The following is a 14,390-nucleotide window of genomic DNA, read 5'->3' as shown; positions in this document are numbered from 1 at the left end:
ATGTGGTTGGTTGGCTGTTTGTATAATTGTCCTCACCTTGTGTGTACAATTGACTGTTGGCAGTACCTAACCATGCGGTGTCTTGTTACTTAAAGTCACCTGGAAATAGATTTTTTTTCTTTCAAACATAAGAGTATATGCTTACGAACAATAAAACAATTTTTTTAGTAATTGTTTGTCACGATTTATATGTTTAAAAAATATATAAAGTTGTTTGGGGGGCTGACTCCGCCTACCCCTTTTGTGACGTCAATCGAGGCAGACTTTGCCTGCAATGCGTATAGTAAACACACGTGCAAAGTACATGTACGTCCAAGTCGTGAGTTGGCACGTTTCAAAAAGTGTTTTTCTGCATTCAGCAGCAATACACCTGGTCGGCATTGCCGGAAAAAACAAACAACAAATTTTTTTGAAACGTACTAACTTACGACTTGGTCCGTACATGTACTTTGCAATTGTGTTTACTCTACGCATTACAGGCAAAGTCTGCCTCGATTGACGTCACGAACAGCGCCCTCTCGGGTCGGGGTCTACTCTTAAATTTGTAAATAACATAAGAACTGATTTTTTAAAACCTTAGTTAACTGTTTATTCACATTCCACTCATCAAAACACATATATTAGTGACAAAAGCTTTATTTTGAAAAAATACCACTTCCAGGTGACTTTAATTCCATGGAGAGTTGTTAGAATTTTTTGTATAGGAGGCAATTTTAGTCTAAGAACCATATTAAATTTGAAGGTGAATGTTGGCATCGCTTTATTTTTAAGTGGGTCTGAGTATTACCCATAGCTACTGCAAGGAGCTCAATATTAGCAGCCTCGAGGCAAGGAGAAGTTAATTCGTTCTGTTTTCAAAGAAGTTTACGCTTGACTGGCAAACGCCATGTACAGAAAATTGCTTGTGTCTTTCTTGAAGTAGGAATACGGTCAAGGCAATTTGATGCTGGAGACAGGTTTGGATATACCCATACCAATTTAAACCATATCTTTCGGTTGAAAATGTTCAGGAAAATTTCCATATTAATCTATCTGTTCGCTACAATACCATGTTGTCATCTGGGTTTTTTTTTTTTTGTTTTTTTTTTTTTTTTTTTTTTTGGGGGGGGGGGGGGTGGTATGGAATCAATCTCTAGGAATTGATCGAGCAGCTTGGGTCTTGACATACATGTGTTTTACATGATTGTATGTAAGTAGACATTGGCGATTCTTTTTTATTTCACTGTGAGCGTATCACAGCAAGAGGCCATCTAAGTTTGGTCTGACAAATAACTGAAACTAAAGAAAAGTTAACAGTGCCTCCATAACTTATGAAAAAACCTTGATTAGTGTTAATTGAAGCGCAATTACATGATCTGCCTAAAGTTGCCAAAGGCTATTATCATTGTCAACTTAGATAATCACAAGTTATTGACTGATCGATACAATGAGCTTCATACACAGATAAAAGATTGTTTAATATCATGTAATTTCATGAGATTGCACTTTCCCATTATAGCTTAAACTGATCTACATTTTGTGATACATCCGTGCCCTGTTCTCACGCAATTTTGATTGTGCTGTTTTTGTGGGGATTAGTGGTCTTGATCTGTCAGAATAGCGCCCTCTGCCTCCAGAGCTTGGTACTCATCACCTGTTTCTACTTTGCACGCTCAGGTGTAACCTGAACATCTGACGTCACACTCCGAGGCTCGTGAAACACACCAGTGACCTGCCTCCAGACCGGCGTGTATTTTCACCTTTGACCTACATTCATTTCATATGGAGATACATACGCAGTCAAATTCTATTTTGGGCGTGACAGGAGTGTTCTGTCAGGGCATATATCTATGGAAAGCTCATGTCACTGCACGTTTATCTAATGTTATCATTGTACCCAATGGAATCGCTGAATCTAGCAGCAGGGACCTGTCTTTATCCTTGCGGATAAAGACACGGGCCCAGGCTAGCTCAGGTGAGGAAATTGGTAAAGGGAATTAGAACGTCATAAAATCTTGTTGAACCAACCCATGATGATACATAATATTTAGCAATGGCAGTCTTCTGGTTCATGTCCATGTACCCTAGTTACTTTTCCACCCTTCATGATACATCTGTGCCTTATTCTCAGTATTTGTTTATTGTGCTGCTTTTGTTGGGTTTAATAGTGGTCTTGATCTGTCGAAGTCAGAAGTCTGCAAGAGAATAGCGCCCTCTGTCTCCAGAGCTTGGTACTCATCACATGTTTTTACTTTGCACCTGTGCTCATAGACTCCCCATATGTAGACAAAAGGTATGAGAATTGGTCAAGGGAATTAGACCCTTTTGATCTTTTACCATGTTGAGGCTCCCATAGAGGTTCTGCTTCCAAATTGATTGGAATTTGAATGTTTTTTTATGTGTAAGTCTATAATTCCTAGTTGTGATTTAGGAGGGCTGGGCTTGGATTAGGAGTCAGGTCAGGTTGAGGGAAGTGTGGAAGAGGAATCACTGAAAAAGACCTAGGCATGATGTAGAGTCGGAATGAATAGTAGAGACGGAAATAAGCAGGCAGAATGACAAGAAAGATTAACATGACTGGTATGAGTTTATTATTTTATTTCATCACATGGTGGCTGTGAAATAGCCTGAATTACAAACAAAATGAATTTGATTCTGGCTGATGAGACCACACTTTATGGTAAACTGGTCAAGCCTGGAATTTCAGCTTAGAAAGGATAAGGCAATTTTCATTTTGCAAAGGGCACTTCCATTCGAAAATTTTAAAGTCAGTGGGAAACTTTTGAAGGGGCACCAAGGCCACGACCAGGGGCAACGGAGGTCATGGCCTCTTTGGGCTGCGTGTAATTCCAGGCCTGGTATTCATTGGACCTACAATACCAGATTAGTCTGAGTTCTAAAAGATTGAATGTTAGTTACAGACTACAATGTTCAGTTAATGTTTGATTGATGATGAAGATTCCTAAAAAAGGGGGCACAAAGAAATTTGCTGTTACTGGGAAAAATAATGCATCTTTTTTTAAAGCCGTCTTAAAATCAGCTTGATTTGTTCTGATTTGCTCTGTACTAAGTTAAGTCCCAACATTTATTCTTAGAAACAAATTATTTACCTTGCAGAGCATTTAAAGACACTGGACACTATTGGTGATTGGACAAGACTAGTCTTCTCACTTGGTGTATCTCAACATATGCACAAAATAACAAACCTGTGAAAATTTTAGTTCAATTGGTTTACGAAGTTGCGAGATAACTATTGAAGAAAAAACACCCTTGTCACACGAAGTTGACAAAATCTAATTCTAGTTCTGAGGTCTCAAAATCAAATTCCTGGACAAATTACTTCTTTCTCGAATTTGTTGTCTCTTCAGAGGGAGCCGTTTCTCACAATTTTTTATACCACCAACCCCTCCACATTTCTCGTCACCAAGTAAGGTTTTATGCTAATAATTATTTTGAGTAATTACCAATAGTGTCCACTGCCTTTAATAAGGATTTACCAGCATGTTATTTTTGTGCAGAGTTTTTTAAACTACTCTTTGTGCTCATTAGGTGCAGTAAACAAAGTTAAGAAATTAACATAAATAACTACTATTAATGTGTTTAAATTTTCAAGCAGTTGTCACAAAAATACAAACACTAAACACCAATCTGTAATTCACCAGCAATGGTTAGAAAAGTACAGCAATTGGAAATTATTTGTAAGTTTCACATCGTTGAATTGAGACTGCTATAAAGGGTTATACAACGGCTTCAAGAACGAGGCTCCATTAAAGCATGTAGTAAAAAATGGACGTGTACTTAAGTATAGGGATGGTTAAATGTCCAAAAGGTATTCCTGTTTGTGGCTACAACGGCTACAGGCTACAAGATCAAGGCGATCCGTTGAAGCATGTAGTAAAATATTGACATCATGATCAAGGCAGGCTTGAGGATGTATGGAATTATGAACTCTCAGCTCACCACCCAGTTGTCGCATTTGATACCTCACCCTTTATAACGATAGGGAGGGAGGGTGCGTGCATTCAGTAACTGGATGAGAAATCATAATTCCTAATACATCCACAAGTCAGCTTTGAACATGACAAGACATCCCCTCTAACTTAAAGCCATTATACACTTTTGGCACAGAAAAAAAAAAAGTTCACAGATTTATGAATAACTTACAGGGTTTACAGAAGGTAATGGTGAAAGACTTCTCTTGAAATATTATTCCATGAAATGCTTTACTTTTCGAGAAAACATTAAAACAAATATAAATTCTCGTTGTCGAGAATTACAGATTTATTTAAAACACATGTCGTGACATGGCAAAACATGCGGAAACAAGGGTGGGTTTTCCCCGTTATTTTCTCCTGACTCCGATGACCGATTGAGCCTAAATTTTCACAGGTTTGTTGTTATTTTTATCAGTTGTGATACAAGAAGTGTGGGCCTTTGGACAATACTGTTTACCGAATAAGTGTCCAATGGCTTTAACTTCATATGAAGTTTATATAAATTTTACAATTGTAATTGCGGTAAGAGGTAAAAAAAAAAGGCTTTTCAATAATAGTATTTCCTAAATCAACCAAAAAGTATTATAGTTCAGGAAACAGTTACATCTAGTCCGTGAACAGATTTTGTGCACACTAGGGAATGATTTCATCCAGCAATTTTGCTTAGCAAAACGTTAGACAGAACATTATTTGTGCACGCTGAATGCAAATATTGAGTAGCAATTTGTGATTTTTGAGTAGCACTTGATACATTTTGTGTAACATTTTGCTCTGCTAAACGAGGGAAATCACTCACTGCACACTGAATACTAATACTGAGTGGCAAATGATAAATTTGGAGTTACAACTCATGTATTTTTCGTAGCATTTTGCTCTACTATACTACAAGGGAAGTCGTTCACTGCATTTGGTCAATAATATTTTTCAAATTTAAATGAGAAAAATTATGGATAAATAGGAGCTGGTGAAAAAATTACCATTTACAAAACCTTAACAGTTTTAACATCTAGTAAGGCATTACAGATCTTTTCTTCCACGGTGAAAACAAACCAGCAAAAACAGATTGCAGCAAAGCTACACAAATCTACAAATCTACAAATCACCCAAATCTTATCTACATTAATTTTTTTAAGGTTTTTCCCATATAGTAGTTTATATAATATTGAATTAAACAGATTTTTAAAATTAGTACCGGTGCTTTAAATCTCATTCGATCACAGTGAACTACATATTCTTTGTGTTCCCTGAAGGTGCAGTAAAATAAAGAGGTGTTAATTATCTCAAATGAAATACACCAAAGTGCACATTACTAAAATGTCAAATCACCAAATCCGAAAAAAACACAATCTACACGATTTTTTTTTTTTAAGGTTTTTCCCATATAGTAATTTATCTAATATTGAATTAAAAAGATTTTTAAAATTAGTACCGGTGCTTTAAATCTCATTCGCTCACAGTGAACTACGTGCTCTTTGTGTTCGCTGAAGGCGCAGTAAAATAAAGAGGTGTTCAATATCTCAAATGAAATTCACCAAAGTGCACATTACTAAAATGTCAAATCACCAAATCCGAAAAACCACAATCTACACGATTTTTTTTTTAAAAAGATTTTTCCCATATAGTAATTTATATAATATTGAATTAAAAAGATTTTTGAAATTAGTACCGGTGCTTTAAATCTCATTCGATCACAGTGAACTACGTACTCTTTGTGTTCGCTGAAGTGCAGTAAAATGAAGAGGTGTTCAATATCTCAAACGAAAATTTTGAAGGTTTTTCCCATAGTAATTTATATAATATTGAATTTAAAAGAATTTTTAAGTTAATAGGTGCTTTAAATTACATTTGATCGCAGTGAACTACATATTCTTTGTGTTCCCTGAAGGTGCAGTAAAATAAAGAGGTGTTAATTATCTCAAATGAAATTCACCAAAGTGCACATTACTAAAATGTCAAATCACCAAATCCGCAAAAATATCACAATCTACAGTATTTTTTTTCTTTTTTAAGGTTTTTCCCATATAGTAATTTATATAATATTGAATTAAAAAGATTTTTAAAATTAGTACCGGTGCTTTAAATCTCATTCGATCACAGTGAACTACGTTACGTACTCTTTGTGTTCGCTGAAGGTGCAGTAAAATAAAGAGGTGTTCAATATCTCAAACGAAATTTTTGAAGGTTTTTCCCATAGTAATTTATATAATTCTGAATTGAAAAGAATTTTTAAGTTAATAGGTGCTTTAAATTACATTTGATTGCAGTGAACTACATATTCTTTGTGTTCCCTGAAGGTGCAGTAAAATAAAGAGGTGTTAATTATCTCAAATGAAATTCACCAAAGTGCACATTACTAAAATGTCAAATCACCAAATCCGCAAAAATATCACAATCTACAGTATTTATTATTTTTTTTAAAGGTTTTTCCCATATAGTAATTTATATAATATTGAATTAAAAAGATTTTTAAAATTAGTACCGGTGCTTTAAATCTCATTCGATCACAGTGAACTACGTACTCTTTGTGTTCGCTGAAGGTGCAGTAAAATAAAGAGGTGTTCAATATCTCAAACGAAATTCACCGAAATACACATTAATAATAAAACATCAAATCACCACACAAATCTACAAATCACAATTTCTTGTCTACATAAATCTTTTTTTAAAGGTTTATCCCATAGTTATTTTTTATAACATTGAGTTAAAAAAGGTTTTTAGGTTAGTACCGGTGCTTTAAATTACATTAGATTGCAGTGAACTACATACTCTTTGTGTTCACTGAAGGTGCAGTAAAATAAAGAGGTGTTCATTATCTCAAACAAGTTTTACCAAACACACATTACTAAAACATGAAATCACCAATGATAATGTACTGTGCAGTTTGTTAAACTGTTTCTTGGTCTGAATTGAGACTGTTTTACTTTAAGTCATTTCATGAGTGTCTTCCTGCTCATACATGTACAGTCAGGCCTCAAAAATAACCCACGGCACCAACAGCAATGGCTGTGGTGCCCTATTCTTTTGCTGTGGTGCCCTGACCAAAAATTCAATACAGTTTTACATATTGCTCATAGAGTGCCCCTTATCAGAGGAACATTGCTGTGCCCCTTCAAGAATGAAGTTCAGGCATGTACATTTGTCTCTGTGTGGGGTTTAAAATGCAATTTCTTTCTATTTTAGACTGTTTGAACATTGTAAAATAGAGTTGAAATTATTTATATGAATGAAATTTTTAGTTTAGTACAAATCTATCAGGGTAAAATATTTGTCATCTGCAATACTGCTTAGTGTTTCTTAGTGCATTTTGCAGTTGAAACTGGCATGGAGTGAGAAAAAAAAAATTATTTGAAAAAATTTCTTTTTTCCCAATAATTTTCTACTACCTCGTTTGGTGATGGTACATTTGTAATTGCCTGCCAAGTGAATATCTTTCTTCTTGGGTGTAGTTTGTTTTGTATCAAGAAGCTTTCATTAAGTTATTCCTTTTCTTCCTGAGCAGCTACATTGTCTAGCAATATTTTAGTCCTTTAGCTACACAGAGTTTATTGATTTGTTTCCCTTAAATCTAAGCTCTTACATTTTAAAGGAACACGTTGCCTTGGATCGGATGAGTTGGTCTATAAAAAGCGTTTATAATCGTTTGTTATCAAATGCATACGCGGTTGGAAAGATGTTTTCAAAGTAGAATACAATGATCCACACAAATATGCCTCGAAATTGCATGGTTTTAATTTTACTTTGGGAACTAAGACGGTCGGCCATTTGTGGGAGACAAACAATAATTGACTCCCATAAATGGCCGACTGAGTTAGTCGAAGAGGTAAAAGGAAAACCGTGCAGTTTCGAGGCGTGTTTGTGTGGATCATTGTATTCTACTTTTACAACATCTTTCCAACCATATGCATTTTATAACAAACAGTTACAAACGCTTTTTATAAACAAACTCGACCGATCCAAGGCAATGTGTTTCTTTAAGTGGCAACACCACTGACTTCATTTCGATACTTGAGGGGGCCTATACTTAATACCACACCATCCAAGGTATTTAAAACAACATTAAAATCTGTGCATTTCCCAATAGTTTGAACATTGAAGTGATTGTCTTCTGCACAGCAGTTTGCAGTGTTTTAATTGCATGTGTAAAACTCAAGTTACAACTCAACTCATAAAACTCCAAGAAGGGTAGTTGTGACAGGTTTGGTGAGAGTTGTTGATGAGAGCATTAATCGTATTGAGTCATGTGTTTCTGAAATTCTAAATGATCACAAGACAGAATTTCTTATACTCGGTTCACGGCAACAACTTTCTAAAATTACTATTCCCCGCATTAATATTGGTGACTCCGAAGTCACCGCTGTTACAAAAGCTCGCAATCTTGGTGTTATATTCGACTCTTCCATGACACTTATTTTACATATTTCTAGTATTTCACACTCTACAACATTTCATTTCCGTAATATAGGCAAAGTAAGGAAATATTTGACACAAAATGCAACTGAGCAGATAGTCCACTCTGTTGTAGTTTCTAGACTGGATATGTGCAATTCACTTCTATATGGCCTTCCTTGTACTCAAATTGAGCGTCTTCAGCGTAATCAAAACTATGCTGCTCGTGTTATTACCTTAACTAAAAAGTCCTGCCATATAACCCCGATTTTAAAAGAATTACACTGGTTACCGGTAAGCAGTAGGATTAAGTATAAACTTTTGCTTTTCGTGTATAAATCGCTCACCAACAATGCCCCTGCATATATTGATGATCTTCTCAGCTCATACAATCCTCCTCGAAAACTCATGTCTTATAATTCTAGCCTCCTTATTAAGCCCATTTCCAAACATTCATGGGGAGACCGATCTTTTTCACATGCTGCCCCTCGTCTATGGAACAAACTGCCTGCACTAGTAAAATCATCCGTTTCTTTGACCCAATTTAAAAAACAACTGGAAACACATCTTTTCAAACAGGCATTTGATTCAATGGTTTAATTATGGTTATTTTTGTTACCTTTTAGGATGTTTTTTCTTAAATATTGCATTTGTATTATTGTATTCTATACCACATGTTCTAGATTTCTCTCAACTTAGGTTTACATTTTAATTTTTGTTGTTGTTATTGTATATTAATTTAATGCTATTGTTTGTATTTTAGCGCCATGAGCACTTCTGTGGATTTGTGCGCTTTATAAGTTTTCATTATTAAATTATTTCTAAAGAGTTATAACCAACTTCAATATAAGAAATTAGATATTTTTTTATAGTAAAGGTTCGCGATAACACCATGTTTACGGCAAACATTTACTATGTGTTGTTGTGTTTTAATTGCATGTGTAAAACAACTCATGTGTAAAACAACTCATCAAACTCCAAAAAGGGTGGTTGTGACAGTTTACATTCTAAACAGTTAAAATAAACTTAAATTTTCAATATAGGAAAATAGTTGTTGTTATTTTTTTTGTATAGTTAAGGTTTGCAACACGCCGCAAACCTTGATCCTATTTCCACCATGCAAAGTTTCAAATCCTACTTATTTTGTTGTTTAACTAAGCTTCCTAATCTGTTTTATTCATTGCTCTATTGTGTAAATTAGTTACTAGGTTGAGAGGCACATTTTCATGACACATGTTTTGAGAGATTTGAATGTTTTCACCTGACCAGGCCAATGTATACCATCCGCGTTACCAGATTCATATGGATAATACTTACCATTTAAATTAGAATGATAACAATTATTATACCACCATGCTCCTTCGTACTGTACAGCACAGTTACTGTAGCCCCTTATATCATTATCCTTGTCCTTGGTGCTGAACATCATTCCATTGTGGTATTTAAGTCCATCTACAGCTGTGCTGTTCGCCTTGTATGAGCCAATCTCAAGTTGATAGTTGTCCCCACCAATCTTGAAGTGTCCATATTCAGCAAAGGATTCTTCCCCATCCCATCTGACCATCTCAATCTTCAGCTTCCATGGTCCTGCAGACTCAGTCAGGGTACGTAGGTTCTCATTTCCAAGCCAGAATTCACCAGATTTGTCACCAAAGCCACCCTGGTAGTCAGTCCAATTACGATAGAAATCAACACTGCCGTCTTGACGCCTCTGAATGACCATCCAGCCCTGACCATCAGTGTCCATGTCACAGTAGACTTGAAGGGAGTTGTTGAATCCAGCAGGGAATATTGTGTAGATACCACTCACATTATGACCTGCCTCAAGAAGCTCCTGGCAACTGCTGTATTGAGGCCCAGAGGAGATGGTTGTATCAGGCTGTGTAGGGAGTGCTTGGTCAGGTAGAGAGAAGTGAGGTGTTTCTACATCAGCATCAAAGTACACACTACCAAAGGATGTAATGAAGTCATCAGGATACTGAGCCCTGGTAGCGTTGTTGAGCTCACACAGATGATTGTCAATGTTGTAATTGACTGAGTGACACTGAGGATCAGCATGGCAGTAACTCACACAGAGGACATGAGAACGAGTTACTTTCACTTGATATGAAAGTTGCAGTAATTTTCTATTTTCTGCAGATAGAAACTCACTCATCAGCTGAGAATGTTTAAATGACTGACAAGAGGAAGTTACACAAACTGCAATTGTAAGCTGCAATAATAGTAATAAGAAGTACTCCATGGTGAGACAAAGTTACTCTCAGACTACAGTGTGGAGATAATATGATACCCTCCAACAACAGATTGTACCACCCTTGTAAACTGTCAAACTAGCTGCACCCAGCTATATGGAACTCCCTTTTTTCCCACAACTGTCAAACTTTGGAGCTCGCTCCCAGTTGTGGTGTTTGCTGCCCCAACATTAGAGGCCTTCAGGGGAGGAGTTGCATCAAGCCTATCAGCAACAGCCCAGTTTGTACTTGCACTATGTCTAGCACCAATTGAGTTCCAGTTGTCTTGTCTTCAACACTTTCAGTTCTCTAATTTGTGTTTATGATTATAGCACTTTTGTGTCTGATCTAATCAATCAAGCACCCTTAGCTTTTTGTCGGATCCTGCTGAGTTATCAATGTAAACATGTTTAGAATCACTGTATTGCAGTTGGTAAGCAGAGATATACTTTTACTTTTAGGCCATATCTATTGAAGTGTTGCGGCTACATGTATCTGTCCATCTGTAGTTGTCTCATCGGTACAGGATTGTATCGCCCAAATACAAGCGATTTGCAGTGGTTTTGTAATCTCCAACGAATGGGAACTCATAAGATCTCTAAGCAACTCTAAAACTGGTCACCAACCCAGGGGAAACGCAGACGAGATGGCCCTAAGACAACATGGAAAATGTAATCCAGAGGGACCTTTCCAGACTAGGCACTTGTTGGTCTGGGGAGGAGGCAGAAGTGGCAGCTCAAGATCAGTCTAGAAAGCTTCTCACCAGTCAGGCAGCCGGTGCAGAAATGCATGATGCTAACTTATGATGATGATGAAGTACAAGTTCAAAACTGACCTTAAATCACGAACCCAATCTGACTTGGTAACTAATTAAAAGCTGATACACTTTAAAGTATTAATTGTCTTCATTGAGTTTGAAGCGAGTTAGGCCTCACGTATGGCAACCAATTAAGTTTCCAAGGACTGTGTTTTTGTTATTGACGTCAATAGCCAGTAGAGACACACAAGATGGAATCAAATCACAGATAAGATTGTAAAAAAAAAATTGAAATTGACCTTAAAACACAAATCTAGTGGGAGTAGACAACTATTAAAGCCGATATGCTTTATTGAAGTTTTCAGTGATTTTAAATCAAATGTAGCCCTGCACAATATGGCAGCAAACAATTGTATTTCCAAAGGCTGCGTAGTTTTTAGCCTCAGTAGCGAGCAAAGCTATGGAGAAGTTGCAATCAAATCACTAAATTGGATTGTATATTCAAAAGAACTACTGAAAGCTATACCTTAAAGGCACTGGACACTATTGGTAATTGTCAAAGACCAGTATTCTCACTTGGTGTATGTCAACATATACGCATAAAATAACAAACCTGTGAAAATGTTGACTCAATTGGTCGTCGGAAGTTGCCAGTGAATAACGGAAGAAAAAACACCCTTGTCGCACAAGTTGTGTGCTTTCAGATGCCTTGACTTCAATAGCTCAGCTGAGGTCTCACATTCTTAATTTAATTTTTTTTTAGTGAGAAATTACTTCTTTCTCAAAAACTACATTACTTCACAATGTTTTATACTATCAAGAGCTCTTCATTGCTCTTTACTGAGTAAGTTTTTATGCTAACAATTATTTTGTTTAGTTAATAGTGCCCAGTGCCTTTAATCTAAACATCTATGAATCCAGCCATGGTTTATAAGATGGGTGTGACTTAAATCTATGGTTGACCAATAGGCAACTAAGTAAAGTCAATAAGCTTCAAAGAAGTAAAATACGAACCAAAGAGAGTGAGGGAGTCTAAACCGACCTTAAAACACGAATCTAGTCTGAGCAGGTAACTAATTGAAGCCGACATTCTTTAAAGAAGTAATTGATTTTGAAGTGAGTGTAGCTTCTTCACACATGGCAGGCAATTAAGTATAAGGACTCTGTAAGGATTGACTTCAGGTTTCTGGAGCATATTGAACAAGGATTAATTTTGGCAATATTTTAAAGGCAATTACAGCATTGGTAAAAAAACAAAAATTGAGAAGATCACATTCACAGATTTACAAAAAACTTACACGGTTTCATGATGATGATAGTAGAAAACATCCCTTGAAATATTCTTGTCTGAAATATCATTTTTGATGAGAAATAACTAAAAATATTTTTCCACTTGGAGTTTATAGCTCAGTGTTGAGCGTTCTATTCATTTTTCTTAAATGATGTCATGCAAAATATGTTATCAGGTTTACAGTTTTCCTCGTGACCCAGATGGCCGATCGATCTCAATCTTCTACAGGTTTGTCAGTTTACGATAAAAAGGTGGATTACATAAAGTGCTTATACGCTGCCAGCAACTGTCTTGTCAGCAAAAAAACAATCCATTACCTTGAAGTATTCTCATACTTCATAATAATCTGTACACAACCTAGATCTAAGATATTTCTACAAATATAAATTACTGATTTGTGTATTTTGACACAAAAAAATGCAGTTCAGAGCAATATGCATACCACCAATAACGAGTTTTGATTTGTGTGTCTCACACGGTGGAGAATCATAAAAAAATATTTCTTAATTTCATGCTCTCTGCATATACAACCTAGTTTTGCTTGATAAGGTGAAGTGTTTGGATTAAATTAGAATCACTGGTTCACAGCTGGACCAAAAAGACTTCGCAAAAGTTTACTAAATTCTTATTTAGTGCGCATATCCATCATCCAGTGACACTCAAGGCGCTTTAACATACATTCATAAATACATCAGACAGTTTAGCTATTCCTATTGGTGGAGAGGGCGTCACGTGGGGGTGTTTAGGCGGTTGATAATGACCAGCTGTAGCTCTGTTTATAACCGGTTGTTTTCAGATACTACGCGCTAGTCTTGGTGCAAGATGTTTCTTGTTACGAGCGATGCGGTCACTGTCGGTGAGTTGGCCGCGCTGTGTGTGAAAGGAAAACGAGAATGTCTTGCACCAAGACTACAACGCGCACGAACGGATCCGGAAACTGGGCGTCTCAGTCGTAACAATGCAATACACGGACGTCGAATATACAGAGCTCAAGCAGGTCGGAAGCGGATAAGTTTTACAGAGTTTCTTACTTTATTACGCCTTTCAACCGAAAAGGCATTTATGAATGGGAATAAAAGAGTAGTGACTCGTTCTTAAACGGCCGTTTAAAACCTTGCAGGGTCGTTGCCTTGCAATAAAGGCCCTCGCTTTCGAATCAGGCCTTTATCACACGGCAACAACCTGCCGGTTTTAAACAGCCGTTTAAGAACTACCCTTTTATTCCCTTAGTAATTTCCTGAAATGTATGTGGGACAACGTTTGCATGAGACCTACTCCTTTGACATAGCATCAAGTAATGGTTTACAAGGTGCTATATGTAATCAAACCAGAAACACCAGGGAGAACAATCTCTTTTTGATAAGTGTAATGGGTTATTCTACGTGCATTCAAAAACACACATGACCAATGGCCTTATAAGTCCCATCCCAACAAGGGCAAAGTAATTACTGTCATGCTTTTAAGGACACAAGTGTCACAACTGAGACTCGAACCCAAGCTCTGCTGATCAGAAACACCAGAGTTTTGAATTCGGTGCTCTTAACCGCTCGGCCACGACACTTCCATTGGTCTATAGCCAGTGACTAGTGTGCATTTTGCTTTACTTATGGTTAGCAGTGTTGTTAAACTGTGCTAAGCGAATATTCCCTTACTATTGATGCACAGGTACAATGTGTTGCTCTTACATGTACATGTAGTCTTACCGCAATGCATTCTATCCTTGACCATATTCCCATCAAAAAGGCACCAAA

At 36.6% G+C, this 14,390-nt stretch overlaps 2 protein-coding genes across 2 annotated transcripts in view; one reads left to right on the top strand and one right to left on the bottom strand.

The window, feature by feature from the left end:
- LOC139938493 (rRNA methyltransferase 3, mitochondrial-like) overlaps nucleotides 1-14,390 on the top strand; it is a 47,929-nt gene that overhangs the window by 18,497 nt on the left and 15,042 nt on the right. The gene's annotated exons all lie outside the window — the stretch shown is intronic.
- On the bottom strand, nucleotides 9,565-10,602 carry LOC139938073 (ficolin-3-like). The gene has a single exon (XM_071933451.1). It carries the CDS (start codon nucleotides 10,600-10,602, stop codon nucleotides 9,565-9,567), a length of 1,038 nt encoding a protein of 345 aa, XP_071789552.1.

Source organism: Asterias amurensis, chromosome 6 (assembly GCF_032118995.1).
Source record: "Asterias amurensis chromosome 6, ASM3211899v1".
NCBI classification, from domain to species: Eukaryota; Metazoa; Echinodermata; class Asteroidea; order Forcipulatida; family Asteriidae; genus Asterias; species Asterias amurensis.
The sequence above is the reverse complement of the archived record's forward strand: the minus strand, read 5'-3'. Positions and strand labels throughout refer to the sequence as shown.